At 38.4% G+C, this 19,298-nt stretch overlaps 1 protein-coding gene across 5 annotated transcripts in view; it reads right to left on the reverse strand.

Annotated features, from left to right (window-relative positions):
* Positions 1-19,298, reverse strand: part of RGS7 (regulator of G protein signaling 7) — a 246,041-nt gene that overhangs the window by 76,504 nt on the left and 150,239 nt on the right. For all 5 annotated transcript variants that reach the window (XM_064445778.1, XM_064445776.1, XM_064445775.1 and 2 more), the window contains exon 4: positions 16,664-16,714. In XM_064445778.1, coding sequence (XP_064301848.1) covers positions 16,664-16,714 — 51 coding nt within the window. The remainder of the gene's footprint in view (positions 1-16,663; positions 16,715-19,298) is intronic.

Genomic DNA, 19,298 nt, shown 5'->3' on the forward strand with positions numbered 1-19,298 from the left:
TTTTTACTATTTTATTACTCATAACGTTCATCTCTTTAAATTGAAATGATAGAAGGATTAAATCCAGACTCCTTTGAAGTATGAGTTTCTTGGTTTTTCCCACTGGCACTTCCTCTGAAACTGCAACTTTTAGTTTGAGCTTTGATTTGCATGTTTCTTCAGGGCAAAATACAGAAAATCAAAACCTGTGTGTCCAGTTTTCCCTAATGACAGTCTGAGCCTGTCTTCAGAAGATATTTCCTACCACTTCATTCATTCCCCCTACAGTATGAAACTCTGTGCTAATATGTGTTATGTCATATGTGCACCCTTTGAACAAAACTGCTAAAGACAAAATTTAAAAAAATTTCAAAACAACCCCACCATTAATGCAAATACCATACTTTTGCAAATTGTCTCAGATGAAATCTTGTTCCACAATTTCAAGCATCTGCAGAACACCCCAAAATATTGGACATAGACTACTTCTACGCAGTAGTAGAATTACTATGCTATTGTTTCAGGTTTTCTTGTGTACTGCTTGCCAGTTGCTGCTGGTACACCAGATCTTCCTACTTTCTTTGCCTCCAGTGACTGGGTCTGCAGATGTGTGACCAAATTGTTTGCCTGCAAATGTTTGGTGGGGAACCATGTGATACATTTCCGTGGCACAGGACACCCAAGAACTTGTGCAAGCGAGGGTCAGCCAGGAAATATATTGTACATCACATTCCCTCAGACACGGTGCCCTGTATGACAGCATGCTTCCCTGGTCGCAGTACAGTGTCACTGCTTCTCCCTGTCTTTGTCACGCTCCGGACAAGGCACAGCTAGCCACCGGCCAACCCCTCTCAGACAGCTGTGCTCGGACGCCACAGGCACTGCCACAGCCGGGTATATGTCTGGGGTGGGGTTTCAAAGGAGGACACCAAGTTTAAGGCTTGGCAGATCCAGGGCATGTGAATAACTGCGTGGTTGATGCACCGTTTGGATTTGTGGCCAGCAAATAGGAAGAGTGGGCACAGGCTTTTTCAGTGCACAAAATATTTGGTCCTGAAGGAACCACAGAAGGTAATATTGTTGAATCAAAGGGATGTCAGCTAATGTGGAGTTTCTGAAGTTGTGTGAGGGTAAGCAATCGGTAGCACTAAACTCTTGCTATGATTACTGCTGGTTAAGATGAATCATGACACCTTTTTAGTCTCTAAGTCTGTTTTGATATCAATTGCTACTATATCAACCATTAATTTTGTGTCATTGTCATGCATTGCTATCATAATCACAGAACACCCACTTATGACCAGGCAGTAGAGATAATACAAAGAACATGCAGCAGCAGCAGCTAGAAAAATAACTGCCTCTTTCACTGCACTCAATACAGTAAAGAAGAATACAATCCTCTTTATAGCAATTTTCATACCTCCAGCAAACTGAGAGCATAAAATGCTGAAAATAATGTATTTCTTTCAATGGGAAGAATGCTGTGCTTTTGAAGTCCAGCAGGAGTTAAAAGCTTTATAGGTAAATTGGTATCATTGAGACGCACATCAGGGAAAAATATCATCAAAGCTCAGGCAAGGTAACACCGAAGAGCGTAGAGGTAGCTTTCCAGAGAATAACATAGGAATGCAATTCCCCATGTGATCAGATACAGTTATCTGGGATGCATATATACAAAAATCCAAGGCAGTTACTACAAACAGGATCACTTTTAGAGAATCTTCTTCAGCCATTATTTATAATTCGTTTCTTTGACTGGCAAGTAAAATATATTTCAATGTCCACATCAAAATGAAGGATGAGAATAAACTTTCCAGATGTTGCAAAACTCCATTTTATGCCATCACATGTTTCTATTGTCAGAACCTCCCTCCCAGGGCTCACTTCTCCCCATTCCACAGGATTCACACAGATAATTGTAGAGAACTCTCAGTTCAGCCAGATAATGTCTGCTATTAAAAATACAGAAATAGTGACAGATACTAACTAGCAAAGCTAGCTCAATGAAAACCCTTTCTTAGGGCATTTTTTTCCCCACAAAAAGAGAAGAGGTCTCAGTGAATGACATATTTCTTCTCTAGTGGCAGAATCTAAATATAGAAGGAAGAGATAGCACTGATTACAATAGCAGCAGCAAAAAAACTATCCAAGACTGTAAAATTAATTTATAAAATTAACAAAATCTTCTAGCTGGGTCAACATAATGGTCACCCTCTGTTTTAGAGGCAAGCCAAATATTAAATTGCTGAACTGTTAGTCATAGTGGGCACTTTATTATTTAAATCACCCTCAGTACTAGAGGAAAAAAAGTTGGAAAACAACAGATGTCCGTACTGACAACATGATAAGAACTATAATAAAGGGTAGAATGAATTAAAATAAAGATAAATGCAACAGAAAAGGAAGACTTGGCACTTCTTTTGTTGGTGGATGCAATGTTTCACAACTCTGTGAGTATTCCTATGTGGAATTAATGAAGTAATGAAAATCTGGTTAACGTGTTACCCTGGATTTTCAGGGGGCTCTTGGCATGAATCCCCCAAATGTTTTCTAAATGAATTAAGCAGATCTGGGGTAGAAAGTTATGGAAAAAGCAATAGATAGACAGGAATAAAGGTCAGGCACAGTAAATCAGTTATCACACTGAAAGGGGGTAGGCACTGTAGCTGTGTTTATTAGATCCTGAACTGTTCAGTATTATCCTAAATTATCTACAGAAGGGTGTGACTGATGATATAACAAAATTTGCTGGAAGTATATCATTACTGGGGTAAGTAAAAAGTGAGTTGTGAGGAAATGTAGAAGGACTTCAGGGTACTGATTCATTAGGCAATGCAACAGCAGATGGAATTGAATTTTGATAAATTATAAACATTTCAAATATGAACCTCCCCTCCCCAAGTTCATATGACCAGTATGTGGCTGCAAGTTAGCTGCTGCTGCTCAAGAAAAAGTAAAGTCACTATATATGATTCTGTGAAAATGTCTGCTCAAATCCCAAACAGAACGTAATATTAGGAAAGAAATAGAAAACAAACCAGAAGACATGGGTAGTATACAGCATAGCACACCCACATCATAAATTCCGAGTGGAGTTCTGGTCATTTAATCTCAAACTATATATATATTTTTTAAAATAACACAGGAAGAAAGAGGATAAGGACTGTAAGAGACCTATGAAGGCTTCCGTACAAGAGATATCACAAATCAGAAAGTGGGCCATGGAGGACAGCCGTTATAGCAGACTATAAAATCATGGCTAGCCTAAAGAAGGTAAATGAATAAGGAATTTGGCACTTTTCAGAAACCAAGAACTTGGAGTCAACCAATGTGATTACCAGGCAGACCCTTCAAAACAAAAAAAATATATCTATAATACCTGATCAACCTCTGTTACCTATTGTCATGGAGCATTGTAAAAGCAATGGAAGACACATCATTCAGGGACGATTAAACAAGAAACTGGAAACACCTGCAGGTCAGGGGGTTCCCTAAGCTTCAGACTGTCAGGAGCTGGACAGGCGAAGCAAGGTACCACTACACCACCTTTCTCCTGCAGTGCAAGGCTGTTCCTAAGCATTTGTGACTGACCACTGCCAGAAAGAGCTCATGGTCCAGATGGACTGACTGCAGATCCATCTGTCTTATGTTCTTACTGACATTGTACAGAATACACTTAATCTCTAGTATGTTGGAGCATACATTGGTAATAAACTGTTTTTCATTGATACCTATGTTTTTTTCTTGCTGTACAGAACATTTTTGGCTTGCTAGTTAAAAGAGCAAATAAACAAACAACTACTATTATGCTTAAATGCCCCCAGTGTGCAGAGTCTCTTTTAATATTAAATTTGAAATCACAGTCTATTTATTGGTTAATTGCTCTTCCTGGACATAATTTTGGCGTGTCAGAATATCTTCTAAATATACTGTGCAGAAACTTAAATATGCCTTTTCACTTCTAATTTATTCTCAGTCAGCCATTATTATTATTACGGTAAAAGTTATTGTAGATAGTTGAATTACTTCTGATCTATTTCTTGTAGGCATAAGTTTTCATCTGCTACAGATATTTCAGAGCATATATTTGCAAAATTTCATTAACATGAACATTACACCCCTGGGAATTTACAGTTGAAACTCTCTAGAAAGTCATCTGTGCATTTAATTTTATTACAGAATTATAGTGGCAGTCACTAAAATTCATGGCAGGTTTAGCTGTGAAACTCTAAATCCCCATCCCTAACTTCCTTGAAAATATCCTTATTAGGTGACAAATATATGAAGCTACCTCAAGAAATAACAGTTTTCATTTATGTTATAAAGGAAAAAAATCAACCATTTATTATTTCTCTGAGACTTTAATGAAAACATTTAATTTCTCACAGTTATATATTAGTTGCTTATTATATTTTTGCTTTATTTTATGCTAGTGATCATATTTATTGTATTTGAAGATGTATGTAAATAATTCCACAATTTCAAGATGCAGATATTCCACGTTTATAGTTCTCCGTAAGCCTTCTAATAAGCTTAAAAGCTATTAAAAGATTAAGTTGTCCAGTTTATCTGAAGTGTCATGTTAAAGCAGTCAGTAATTAAGAAACAAACTTTCAAAAGCCAGTGTAAAGTACTTGTCATAATTTCTGCATGCCTAACTGAGGTGAATAGAGTCTTTTTATGGTCTGGATTCTTTTTTTTAGTTAATTTGAGCTTCAACTTTACTGAGAACAGTAACCTATAAAAATTAGATTCTATCGTCACTAGATATTTTAAACTTTGTGGATCCAAGTGTTCTGAACCCAAATGAGGTCTTGCAACTACAGAACCACAGTAGACATGGCTCTTGTCACCCACCCTGACACATGAACAGTGAAAATCTTAAAAATTTGTGAAAATTGAGCAGGTGAGTGAGTTCAACCAGTGAAATTAGAAGAAAGAAGCAGCGTTAGAGGGAGAACATCTGAATGGAGAAGAACATGTGACTTAGGTCCACCAGCAGCTGTAAGCAAGTGAGAACCAGAGGATATTTTATGCAGTAAAATTGGGGAATTAACCATAGAGATAAAAAAAGAGAGGAGAGGATGGGAGGCAAAAAGGAAGGAAAAGAGGGAAGGGAATACTGACAAAGGAGAAAGCATCTAGGTAATATTAACCTGTCCAAGATTAAATGGCAAGCAATGTCCTTTGAGTAGTAAACTAGAGCACCCAGCTGTTCACTTAATCTTGAACCATCACTATGCTCCTGGGTGGGCAGCAGTATTTCTCTACATGTGCTATGAGAACAATTAAAATCCTCTTAAGGACAATTACTAACAAAATCAAGAGAAGGCCTTTCATTAACCTCCCAGTCATCAAATACTACATACAACATGTAAACATTAAAAAAATTTTGTTTATTTGACTATAAATAGCTGCACCAGCTGTTGGCAAGATGAAATAGAATTTCAACTACTTTTATTCAATTGAGTTGCTCAGATTTGAAATCCCACTTCCACCTACTTATACTTTCCATTACTATATAACACAGTTCTCTCTGGAAAAGAAGGAAGCAGAAAGCTAATTAAGTCTCTAGACAACTATTTAGCTGCTTTTAATTAATTATGCCAGTATGGACTGGGAATTAGTAAATGTTCTTCCTGTTAAACCTTCAAAACTTGGTACGATCCCAAAGGTTCAGAAGGAGGCTGTCAAATGGTGAGAAAAGCACAAAAATTCCTAGTAACCTTAATAAAAATGAGACCAAATATTTTATTAGGAAGGCCATTATAGTTTAATTTATGCAATTAATGAGCTTTATTTCTAAAAGTTATCAGAGTTCACCCTAAAAGAGCATACCTTTTCTAGGATCCTTCAACTGTACTTTTGTCCTTAGCTAAGTTAAGTCAATGAATAGATGTTTTATTGTTATTAACAAAGTCGGTAACATAGTAGTCTCTGACCATGCTGAATAATCAAAAAGTGGCAGCTACTAGCACGGAAGGTTATAATGTGAGCAGACAAGATGGGGAACAGATAGTATATTTTGAATAAGCAGGATTTGGTATCTGAAGCCAGTTATTCTGAATATCTGATGCATCAGTAGGAAGATAATATTGGCCTTACACTGAAATATTGGTTCCATATTCTGAGCAATGGTATCAAGAAAAAAAGATTGGTACAACACCTGGAAGGAGATACCCAGTTTAGGAACACCAGTTACTTAGAGGAACAATGTGGAGAATTTCCAATGAAAACTAAGGAACAAAAATCACCCAATTTGGGATTTGATTCTAAAAACTGATTATAAAGCTTTCCAGACTTCATAAATCACTGGGGAGAAGCCAGTATCAGTTTGGAAGAGCTCATCTTATATATAGCTTTATGATGAAGCTGTGTACTTCGAGGTAACTTCACCGGTTAAGATTTCAATTGTGCAATTTGGATTTCTCATAGCTTAGTTTGTTCTGTGACAAAGGATGAAATACATTCCCTCAGTTGGTGCAACAGAGCACCTGAAGTTCTTTCCAATTAAATTACTTGAAATTAATGCTTATCAATGTTTCAGCTTCTGTCACCTGGATCTGGTAATATTTTTAGCATTAACTTTTTATCTGAGTAGGCTTCTTCAGACTTACTTTTCTAATCAGTATTTTGTTTTCTATTCAGTACTTCTTTCTTCCTCTGTACCCAATAAGACTCTCAAAGACCTCAGTGCAATATAGCCCATCCTGCCTCCTGAATTCTAAAGAAAATGCTGATTGTTGGATTGTTTCAATTTTTAAAATCTAACTGGGTATCGGACACTTTTTGTAAACTAGCATTTGGATTTTAGCCTGAGATATAGCTTAAAGGCCATGTTACACCTGGTCCTATTTTAAAAGGCATCTAGTTAAATCTTCTTTCTTTTGGAGATAATGAGAAAACCTCCAGCCTTCTGAAGGGTTGGAATCTCACCTTTAATGATTAAAACACAGGAGGAAGGAGTGGTGACATGTGAAGGTATTACACCTATCACTGAAAATAATTTTGAGTAGAATTTGGAGACTTTAATATTAATGAATTATTTCTTATTAAAAATAAATAGCTTTGAAGACATCATCGTGGAACCAGGGCTAGTATTAAGAAAAATGAAATTTATAAACTCAGTTGAAGGTTTGTTTTTAACCAAAAGTAAGCAAACTTCAGCAAAGTCCTGTTTTCTGCAGGAAAAGTGTGTGGCACAAATTATAGTTCAATCATAGAATGGTTTGGGTTGGAAGGTACCTTAAATATCACCTAGTTCCAACATCACTGCCATGGGCAGGGACACCTTCCACTAGATCAGGTTGCTCAAAGCCTAATTAAAACCAAAAAGAGAACTATTTTGAATTAGTATGCTATTGACAATAGCAAACAAGTTGGTCACAGAAACAATGTTACAGAACACCCATATTTTGCTGTAGAAGTAACAGTATCATTTTATTCTTACTGTTATACAACAAAGTATGGTAGAAGGTGGCAAATTTCATACTTGTGATCTTTACCCATTACTCCAATATGGACATTCATTTATAAATTAAACAGATGCAATTCATTAATACTTTATAGGTAATTCAAAAGTTTATAGCATTACTTCAAGGATAAATAGTATTAGGTATCTAGACTAGACCTATTTTGTACCTGGCTAATACAACCTGTTATATTGCTAAACATCTTAAGAGAATATCTTTCACTGTTCATTAAGTGGTTTCTAAAGACATTTTTGGAGTTTACAGTGTTGTATTATATATAAATCCTGCTATCTAAAGCATGGTGTATTAATTATTAGGATGAAAAAACAAACTATTTTATGTTGTATCTTGTAAAATAATGCCACCTTAAGGCAACCAGGGAGGAGGAATTTTATTTACACATGCTTAGCATAATGAAACAGATTGTGATCCTGTGACCTATCTGCCTATATAAAGGAAGTGATTTGTTGCTGATACCATGAACTCTTAGCATCTCTACCAGTCACAAACTCCAGTTCTTTCCTGCAAGTGTAAAAAACTGTTCATTTTTAACCAGCTGCCACACTACTAAACATATCAAAAGAAATGACTGCTCCTTGAAAGGAAATTGGAAACACTGATGTAGCCTACCACCTATCTGCAAGCAAGAAAATAAACTGGCCAGCCTAGGAACAGGTTCATTATCTTCAAGAGTGACTACATGGAAATGAGGCTGCTCAAACAGTACTGGTACATATGTAGAGTGAAAGCTCACTCCAGGCTGGCCCTGCTGCTCTCTGTTCTCTTGGGAGACACTCCTAACACATGGGTCTTCACAGGGTATCAGATTATACCAAACTGGAAAAAGCTTCAGTGGAAAAAACATTAAATCCATTAAATCTGATTTATCCTGTCACAACTGAATTATAGGCAATACACTTGTGTCCACCATTTCCAAAACCTATCTAAAGGCTTTGGGCAAATAAAATGACCTCTGCAGTCCTGAAACTGCAGCAGTGGCTAGAAGGCCACTGATTGCCACACACAGGTAAGTGCCCGCCAAAACCAGCACAATAACTAAAGGAAAACCTATCATATTTTTATTTTGCTTGAGTATCACAATGTTAATACTATTGGTACTAAAGCCGTGTCTGTAAATTTTGACATTTTCTATTCCCAAGCAGGATTTGAGTTTTACTTTCTTTCTTTTCATAAGAAATTAAAGTCATCATTCCATTTAAATGTTACAGGACCTGACAAACTCAGATCAAATTCACCCCATAGAAGAAAGTTAGAAAGTTATTTACACAGGACTTGACGAAGGTTCATGAGGTTTGCCTCATCGAACAAAATGTGCCCAAGATTCTGTTAGACATATGAAAAAAGTGAGTGTCCTGGCATTCCTGGCTTCCTAGTATGAGTGTTATGGTATGCGCACAGGCAGTGTAAATTACTTTTATCAGCTTTTATTCTTCCAGTTAGACTGATAAATGGGATGTATTCTACTCTTGCTGTATTTCCACAAGTTTTGATTAATGCAAAGACCACAAACATAAGCATGACCTTTCCATTCCCCTCTTTCTTCCTTTTCCTAAGAGGCTTTTTTCTCCATTAGCAAACTCTGGAAGGACCTCCCCTTCACTTGCAGCTGTCTGGTGCTGTCTCCCAAATGGCAATCATTTAGAACACCTTGTCTGGCTCCTGCTTTTTGCTGCTACCTTACTGTATATGCATGGGAAAAGGGCAGAAATAACTTAGAGCTGAACAATTTTTCAAGTACACTTTCATAAACTCAAAAAAGCCCCTGATATTTTTCCTCTAATTCTGTAGAGCAAATACTGTGTATTATCAAGGTCATTACTGATACAGCAGCTGCTGGAGAGAGATTTTACTAGAAAGAAAAGGAGGGAAAGGTGGAAGAAACACAAACGGATGTGCTACTGAGTCCTCCCTTTTAATTGCAATGGATCAGTGGCCACAGTTTACGTGGCTGTTGGTGGGCATCTAATTACAAATTAGCTACATCAGGTAAGTGAAAAGACTATTAATGGCAAGAACTGAAGTTGAAAAATCATAGGAGGGTGTCTATTTCAAGGTTTTATAACTTACAAAGTTTGATTTAGTCATATGTATTTCGCTTCCGTGTAATTCTTGATGTCCAAGAGAAGTAAGAAGTAGCAAACTCCTTCAACAGACTGCCAAAATGAGCTGGACCAAGGCAATCTGAAAACAAAGGCTGCGCATTCTGGAGGTGGCTGCAGTACTCTGGCTCAGCTAGAGTAACCATCCAATAATGAAGTGCCTTCAGTCAAATTCAGTTGGTTTTGCAGATAAGGGTGATTTAAATAAGCAACACTCAGGAGTAAAGGTACTGTAAAGGAACAAGAGGGTGATGACTAAACATATTATCAACTTTTAAAGGTTCTTTGTGAGCAACCTAGATAGGAAGTCTTCATGGGCTGACCTAAGGATGAAATGCATGTTTGTGAATAACACACATTTCATTATGAAAATACTTGAAGACCGACAGTGGTTTTTCTCCTTAGACAGATAACAGCATGATTTTCCATTAGGATACTGGAATGCTACAGAATAGGGAAATCAAGTGTCTGCCCAAAGGGAATTAAAGAAATCAGTGCAAGAACACAGTACAGAGTTAGTGTCTCCGCAATTTCAGCTGACACCTTTAAATCAGCTCATCTACCCTTTTTGTTCTATTTTTTCCCCTAAGGATTAAAAAGACTTCAGTCTCTAGCCTGGTCAGTCTGGTACATTTCATGGCACTAATCATCACTTTAAAAAAAGAAAAAACATAACGTAGAAAAACAGCGTAGATTTTCCGCATTAAGAGTAATTGGCACCATCAGTGAAGAGTCAGCACTTACCCTGTAATGGTCAGTTCAACAAACACATGTATAAGTGCCAAACCACAAGCACTTACAATACTGTAAACTCAGTTAATTGCTTCTTTTTCTGGTTGAGATCAGGCTTATTTTTATGACTGAATTAAACTTCCACATTAAAAATAACTTTGATTATTTCTGTTCCTTAAAATTTTACAGATGAGTTGTAGGCTGAAACACAAACATTTTTTTAAGTACATATTGAAAAGCAAACAATATAACAGCAACTGTATATTGCGCACAGCTATTCTGGGCACAAGCTCTACTCTGCTCCACTGGAATATCTTCAAATCTGGTATAATTTAGCAGAATCCGCCCATCATCTCCAGTTTATTTTCTTGATGGAGATTTACTGCAGCAAGCCAAAATCTTTCAGATCTTCCACAGAAAATGATTTTCCATTTATGAACAAATGTGAAGGGTGGTTTTTTACTGGCAATTTATACTTGTAACTATTTTTTACTTGAAATTGCTGTTTTCAGATAATAGGTTTACACTTTACACTTATTAACACAGTGAAAGCAAATGTTGCTGCCAGACCTTCTCCTGCCTTTTGTTCTCCCACTATCCATAAAGCAGCCTCCTTCATTCCCATATAAATGGTATTGGAGTTGTATTCCCCATGCAAAACAAAGGGAAAAAAATTGCACTACAAAGTGTGACTTTTTTGTGGTACTGCCACTTCCTTGTAACTAGTTCTTCGTTTTACTAAAGAACAAGTTGACTGGAGGAGTTAGGTGTTTTCACCCTGGAGAACAGAAGGCTCGGGGGGGACTTCATCACAGTTGTCTGGTAGTTAAAGGGTGGCTGCAAAGAGAAGGGAGGCTCTCTTCACAAGGAGCCACATGGGGAGGACAAGGGGCAATGGGTACAAGTTGCATGGGGAGAGATTTCATCTTGATATAAGGAAGAAATTTTTTACAGTGAGGACAATCAATCACTGGAACAATCTCCCCAGGGACGTGGTGGAGTCCCCATCACTGGAGGTGTTCAAGATGCGATGGGACAGGGTGCTAGATAAGCTCATCTAGGCTCTCTTTCCCATGAAATGTTGGACTAGATCATTCAAGGTCCTTTCTAACCTGGGCTGTTCTATGATTCCATGAATCTAACTTGTCTACTTACCCCTTAAATCACAATTTGCATGCCTTGCTCATGTAAGTAGTTCACAGCACTGGTAGATGAGGTATACAAATAGACCTTTAAGTTTTTCTGAACAGGGTAGAATATACTCTTAAAATATGTGAACAAAGGTCACCTTTATGTTACTCTTACAGGTATATTGCTGGTATCAGAATTCGACAGATTTGATAACTTTCAGTGCAAACACAGCCATTATTTATTTCTGCATCACAAAATTGCATTGCTTCACAAGAGCTTTGTAACAGGACCCTATGGGGGTGTTTTAAAAGACAGCCATAGTAAAACCCTGACACATTAATGAAAAGAGAACAGAAGATACTGGAAATCCAAATTATGGTGACAACAGTTCACAGAACTTCAGGGATTTTCCACAGGAAGTTCTAGATTGACTTGTCTAGAACTGGAACAAAAATTCATACACTGAAAAGATTTGATAGAACAGAATATTTTCAGAAGTTTTGTCATGTTACTAGCTCTTGCTCACCATCCGTCAGGTTCGCTACTATCTGGCAATTCTGATCACTACCCAAAGGCAGCATTTAGGGTCATTGACTTTCTGAAGATTATTCTATTTCTGAAGATAGCTGACTTTGGACTAGGACTGACATGCATAAGACATTTTTGTCATTGCGGATAGTTTTTTCCACCCATGCAGTCTGAGAGGATAAAACCCATCTTAAATTAAATTACTGTGGTGTTCTGGTTACATATGTTAGTATTTTGTGTGTTTGTTTAATTTTAATTGGACATCAACAATGGGAACCATGTTTTCCATTTAGTTTAAGGTTTATTCTATTCCAGATTTCGCAATAACCGGATAATCTGAATGACAGCCTATCCCAGTATTGCAGTTCTGGTTTCACAAATAAAGGTTAAGCTTTCATAGCAAAAAAACATAGAATGGCAATATTTCAAGCTCTGATAAATATAGATAGGTGAGTGTTTTGTAGCTGACAACTGAGAAATACAATATCACACATAGGTCTCTTGCAACCTCCTCTTTATCTTCAAGAAGTAAACATATGACTCTGTGTAAAGTTACATAAAACTGGAGCATTTGATGATCTTTTTCATGTAACATATGGATAAGTTGTGAACTGGCTACTTCCAAACACCGAATTATATATTTATAATAGTTCCTCATTATTCAAGTCACAATTTTAAACACAGTGATTTTACTTTTTGTTGGAATTCCACAGTGATCATACTTTCATTTCTAATGACAGAAAACAACTTTTTCTAAATTAAAAAAAAAACACACCAAAAAAATTGAAAATAAAACATAAATTCCATTCCCAAAAGTCTGAAAAGGAGAGAGGAAAAATAAGTATTTTTAATTGTGCTTTAAAGAATGAAGTTATCTTCCCCCTAATGAAAAGGTAATAGAAGCTTCCACAGAATATTTTATTTCTGCCATTCAGCATTTTCTACTAGAAATAATGTCTTTCCAGAAAATTTCATATCGTGTATCAAGATTCCTGTAAATCAGAGGAAGAAATATTAGACATGCACCAAACTGCATTTGCTGCTGGCCGCACAAGAAATGTGTGGTAGAGCTTGGATCCAGAGCTTTACTTCCACATTCCAACCCAGCTGATCAAGCAATGAACTGTTCGTCCTCACTGCACTGATTTTATTTACAGTTCACTTTCTGTTTAAGATGCTATAAAAGTGCCCAAACTTAAGAATAGAAATGCAGCTTTTGGTAACAGTACAATAGTGTATTTTAATAATTTTATTTATTTTTATATATTGAAAAATTCTGTTAAGAAAACAGCATGTGTTTAATGAACTGTTTAGCATGACACTGAGTAAATTCCTCATGGAGTAGAACTTAAACACATTTTCTAATAATTAAAATAGCTATAATTTTCATTCTTGGCCATTATCTTCTTTCCTGGTACCTGCTCCAATAAAATGGATAACCATAATCCTCAGATTCTTACTAAAGGTTTCTAAAGTGGGAATGGGGGAAGGGATAAAACCAAGGTCACTAGAGATAAGCCTGGGGGCAGCACATCAATGTTTGAGGGATGGTGTGCTAATGAGGTCCTTCAGTCTGCTGTCTCAGCAGAGGTAGGGGATGGAGATCCATGTGGCAGCAAAGACGCAAGGGTTACAGATGTGCTAGAGGCCACAGAAGCACTTGAGAATGGTCACATAGCAATTAGGGCTTCTCCCCCAAAAAAGTTGGGGGGATCAATAGCCCAGCTGAAGTGCATCTACACCAATGCATGCAGCACGGGCAACAAGCAGGAGGTGCTGGAAGCCACTGTGCAGCAGGAAAACTATGACATAGTTGCCATCATGGCAACATGGTGGGATGACTCGCACAACTGAAGTGCTGCAATGGACGGCTATAAACTCTTCAGAAGGGACAGGCAGGGCTGGAGAGGCGGTGGGGTAGCCCTGAATGTTAGGGAGTGTTTTGATTGTCTAGAGCTTAATGGTGGTGACGATAGGGTTGAGTGTTTATGGGTAGGAACCAGGGGGAAGGCCAACAAGGCAGGTATCATGGTGGGATTCTGTTACAGCGCACTGTTACAGACCACCCAACCAGGATGAAGAGGCAGACAAAATATTCTTTATGCAGCTGGGAGAAGTCTCACAATCGCTAGACCTTATTCTTGTAGGGGACTTCAACTTCCCAGATGTCTGCTGGAAATACAATTCAGCAGAGAGGAAACAGTCTAGGAGGCTCCTGGAGTTTGTGGAAGATAACATCCTGAGACAGCTGTGAGTGAGCCAGCTGGACCTGTTGTCTGTGAACAGAGAAGGACTTGTGGGTGATGTGATGGTTGGAGGCCGTCTTGGGCACAGCAATCACAAAATAAGAGATTTTTTGATTCTTGGACAAGTAAGGAGGGGATCAGCAGAACTGCCACCTTGGACTTCTGGAGGGCAGACTTTGGCCTGTGTAGGAGGCTGGTGGACAAAGGCCCCTGGGAGGCAGTCCTGATGGGCAAAGGTGTCCAGGAAGGCTGGACATTCTTCAGGAAGGAAATCTTAGAGACAGGAGCAGGCCTTCACCATGGGCTGAAAGATGAGCCAGCAGGGAAGACTGTCCTGGCTGAACAAAGAGCTTCAGCTGGAACTCAGGGAAAAATGAGAGCTTATAAACTTTGGAGGAAGGGGCAGGCAACTCAGGAGGACTACAAGGACGTTGTGAGGTTATGCAGGGAGGAAATTAGAAGGGCCAAAGCCCACCTAGAACTTAATCTGGCTACTGCCAAAAAAGACAATATAAAATGTTTCTATAAATACATTAGCAATAAAAGGAGGGCTAAGGAGAATCTCCATCCTTTATTGGATGAGGGAGGAAGCATAGTGACAAAGGATGAGGAAGAGGCTGAGGTACTTAATGCCTTCTTTGCCTCAGTCTTTAACGGTAAGACCAGTTTTTCTGCAGGTAGCCAGCCCCCTGAGCTGGAAGACAAGGACAGGGAGCAGAATGAAGCCCCCATAATCCAAGAGGAAATGTTTAGCAAACTTATACACCACTTAGACACATACAAGACTATGGGGCTGGATAAGATCCACCCAAAGACACTGATGGAGCTGGTGGAAGTGCTCACCAAGCCACTTTCCATCATTTACCAGGAGCCCTGGCTAGCGAAGAAGGTCCCAGTTGATTGAAATTAGCAAATGTGATGCCCATCTACAAGAAGGGCCAGAAGGAGGATCCAGGGAACTACAGGCCTGTCAGTCTGACCTTTGTGCCAAGGAAGGTTATAGCGTAGATCATTTTGAGGGTCATCACATGGCATGTACAGGACAACCAGGTGATGAGGCCCAGTCAGCATGGGCTTATGAAAGGCAGGTCCTGCTTGACTAACCTGATCACCTTCTATGACAGGGTGACCCACTTAGTGGATGAGGGAAAGGCTGTGGAGGTTGTCCACCTGGACTTTTGTCTAAGGCTTTGACACTGTTTCCCACAGCATTCTCCTGGAAAAGCTGGCTGCTCATGGCTTGGATGGGTGTATGCTTCACTGGGTAAAAAACTGGCTGGACAGCTGAGCCCAGAGAGTGGTGGTGAACAGAGTTAAACCCAGTTGGCGGCTGGTCACAAGTGGTGTTCCCCAGGGCTCAGTGTTGGGGCCAGTTTTGTTTAATATCTTTATCAACAATATGAATGAGGGGATCAAGTACACTGTAGGTAAGTTTACAGATGACACCAAGTTGGGCAGGAGTGTTGATCTGTTTGAGGGTAGGAAGGTTCTACAGAGGGATCTGGACAGGACGGATCACTGGGCCAAGTCTAATTGTATGAATTTCAACAAGGCCAAGTGCCAGGTCTTGTACTTGGGTCACAACGACCACATGCAACGCTACAGGCTTGGTGAGGAGTGGCTGGAAACCTGCCTGGAGGAAAAGGACCTGGGGGTGTTGGTCAACAGCCGGCTGAACATGATCCAGCAGTGTGCCCAGGCAGCCAAGAAGGCCAATGGCATCCTGGCATGTATCAGAAATAAAGTGGCCAGCAGGAGCATGGAGGTGATCGCACCCCTGTACTTGGCACTGGTGAGGCTGCACCTCCAATACTGTGTTCAGTTCTGGGTGCCCCACTACAACAAAGACACTGAAGTGCTGGAGCTTGTCCAAAGAAGGGCAACAAGGCTGGTGAAGGCTCTAGAGAACAAGTCTTCTGAGGAGCGGCCGAGGGAACTGGGGTCGTTTAGCCGGGAGAGGAGGAGGCTGATGGGAGACATTATGGCTCTCTACAGCTACCCGAAAGGAGGTTGTAGTGAGGTGGGTGTTCATCTCTTCTCCCAGGTAACAAGCAATAGGATGAGAGGAAATGTCCTTGAGTTGCACCAGCGGAGGTTTAGATTGGATAATAGGAAAAACTTCGCCAAAAGGATTGTCAAGCTGCCCAGGGAGGTGGTTGAGTCACCATCCCTGGAGGTATTTAAAAGATGTGTAGATTTGGTGTTTAGGGCATGGTTTAGTGGTGGACTTGGCAGTGATAGGTGAACAGTTGGACTTGATGATCTTAAAGGTCATTTCCAGCCTAAACAATCCTATGATTCTATGATTCTAAAGTTTGATGCTGTCTGTTTTGCTATTGAAATTATACTGGTCAAATGCTGCCTGCCCACCCCCACTGCAACAGAAGAGAAAATCTGGCTGAATCATTTAAAAAGACAAACTAGAATTTTCAGACATGAAAAAAAGAGAAATTACCTGGGTCTTCTATAGATAAGTTCTTCGTTAACCATTGAACAATGTCTGAACCTAGGAACAAGACAACAGGCATTTTTAGATGAGTAAATATTCTCTTCCTATTCTTCAGTTCCCTAGGCCAATTAATATTGTTCTACCATGTAAAAGAGATCTAAATTTTTTGCTCAGTTTGTCTAGAAAAAAACTAGACAATTCTTTTTTTTTTTTTTTAGTTGTTTTTAGCAAAGAAATATACCACTCACTTCTTCCTTTAGGCCAAGACTCATAAAATGTAATAGAAGTGCATTAAGGATATGATAATAGCCTGCATTTCAAAAATTACATTACTGCAAAATTTACATAGAAAAACAAACACTTTATTAAGTTAATACTAAGTTTTCCTCACCTTTGCAATTATTTTACAAATGAAGCCTAGAAAATGTAAATAAAACACACATTGTTATTATGCAATATATGGAGTATATGCTGCAGGCCATGCTGGAGGCTTAAAAACCTCCTTGGGACTAATACATGGTATTGTGAGGTCTTCTTAGGAGCTGCAGTTTCAACTGTGCTTTCTTACTGTATTATCTTTAACTATCACTTCTGCTGTAGTGACTTTCAACCCATTCCTCTGGTTACCAGTAAAAGCATATTCAGTTACCTAAATGCGTAGTACCAATGTTTCAAACTTCGCCTCGTGGCTAAGCTCTTGACAGAATTCATTTTCCCCCTGGTGCGCAAGCTCTTTCCTTACCATTCCAGTCTCTCTTCTTCTTCTGTATCCCTTCATTTACTGCTTATCCCTTTCTTTCTATTTCATTTCCTGGCCTTATTTTAAGGTCCGTGTTATTGCTCGCCTATTAACACCTTCGATACCATATTCCCCACTGTCTTTCACACCGAGTGTCCTTCCAAACCCAGGTCCTGAGTCCCTCAGCTCCTCTTGGCCACGCACTTACTAATACACTTTGCACTTTATGTGTCAAGTTACGAGCTGAAGTCAGTCTTGTTTTTCAAACTGAAAGCTACAAGTTGGACTCCATCCACTGTGAGCCTGAATTACAAAATAAATTATGAAGCAGTTCTGTAGGCAAAAAAGACAAACACATTCATGATTTAAGCAACTTTAAATAACCAAATTGGCTTAAGGGGAAAATATACTGAAACACTGAGGGGGGCTTATGTGCACGTTCTCTGTGTTTCATGACAGTTGCATCATGCCTCCAGTTCAGACAAGCAACATAATAAAAGACATGTCACATAATACTTCCTTATAGAACCAATATTTAAGTTCTTAATCCATTTCTCATCTGACTTAATAATGTAATTCTTTTATAAATCTTAAATTTAAAAAGATAATAAAAATCTACACAATCTACACAAGTATAAAACAAATCAAAACAATAAAATCTCATGAATGGGCAATAATACACAACGTTAGAATGTGGAGAATATTTCCCCTGTCACTCTCTAGATCCAGATTTCTTCCTGTACTTCCCATAGTGCATAATTTTAAGGCAATCAATATGATATATTAAAAAAGCAATTCAGAGAAGAAAGAAAATTTACTTCTCCTTACTTTCTTAATTTTAAAGAATAGAATTTTGTAGCTTTTATTACACTTAGTGAATAGCTTTATCATGTATTTTATGACGCTAGTTGATTATATCATAACTTTTCATGTGTGTATGCATTACTAAATTGATTACATAGCAATGAAAACTGTGGAGATTTTACAACCATATCCAGAGCAGAGATTTTCATTACTATGTTACATGGCTAAATTTTGATAGCTGTTAAATTCCAGTGGCACCATTTCTTATAGCATTTACATGAAATTATTCATTAAATGAGGCAATTTACCTTTGCATGCTGTTGGATGTGTACAAAATATTTCAGACAGATATTTCTACCTCAAATTATTCTATTTTCATGTATTTTTATAAATACAATTTCTGTCCTTTATTTATACATATGAATCTAATGAGGCTGACACCGAAGGAAGAATTTTAGGTTAGTGTAAGATGAAAGTTCATAGACTTCAGTGACACAGTTCCAAGCCTAGCTATATTTTTATGTCAGCTGACTAGAGAAGTTGGTCAGCCCTAAATTTTCGTAAATCCTCAAAGGTCAGAGACAAAAAGTAATTAGGAAAAAAACATGACATTTTTGAATACTGATTCTTAAATTTGGCTTTCTTCAAATCCCTCAGGCACCATATAGGAAATAAATTTCCTATTCTTTTGATCTCACCTTCAAACACTTTTTTCCTGCTTTACGTATTTTGAAAACTTTCCTACAGTGACACACCATATTCCTCAGTCCTCAGCCCCTGGCATCACATTTGCATACGTGGTCTACACATCAGAAATTTCACCTCTATATGTTACACTTTCTTCTGGCTTATTATAAATAAAAGTGGGAAATGGGATTCCTTGACAATTGCATCATCTGATTCGGAAAGCTCATTACTGATCTGTCCCCATTTAACACTGAAGCCATTCTGCTGTTACCTGAAAACCTGAACAGCAGTATAAGCCAGCTATCACACTCAAACACTCAGATTACTTCAGCTGCATGACTTCAATGACAAAAGCCCAGATGAATAAATATTAACATGAACACTCTCCTTCTAGTGTGAAGGCTATTCAGG

This window comes from Phalacrocorax carbo, chromosome 3 (assembly GCF_963921805.1).
Source record: "Phalacrocorax carbo chromosome 3, bPhaCar2.1, whole genome shotgun sequence".
NCBI classification, from domain to species: domain Eukaryota; kingdom Metazoa; phylum Chordata; class Aves; order Suliformes; family Phalacrocoracidae; genus Phalacrocorax; species Phalacrocorax carbo.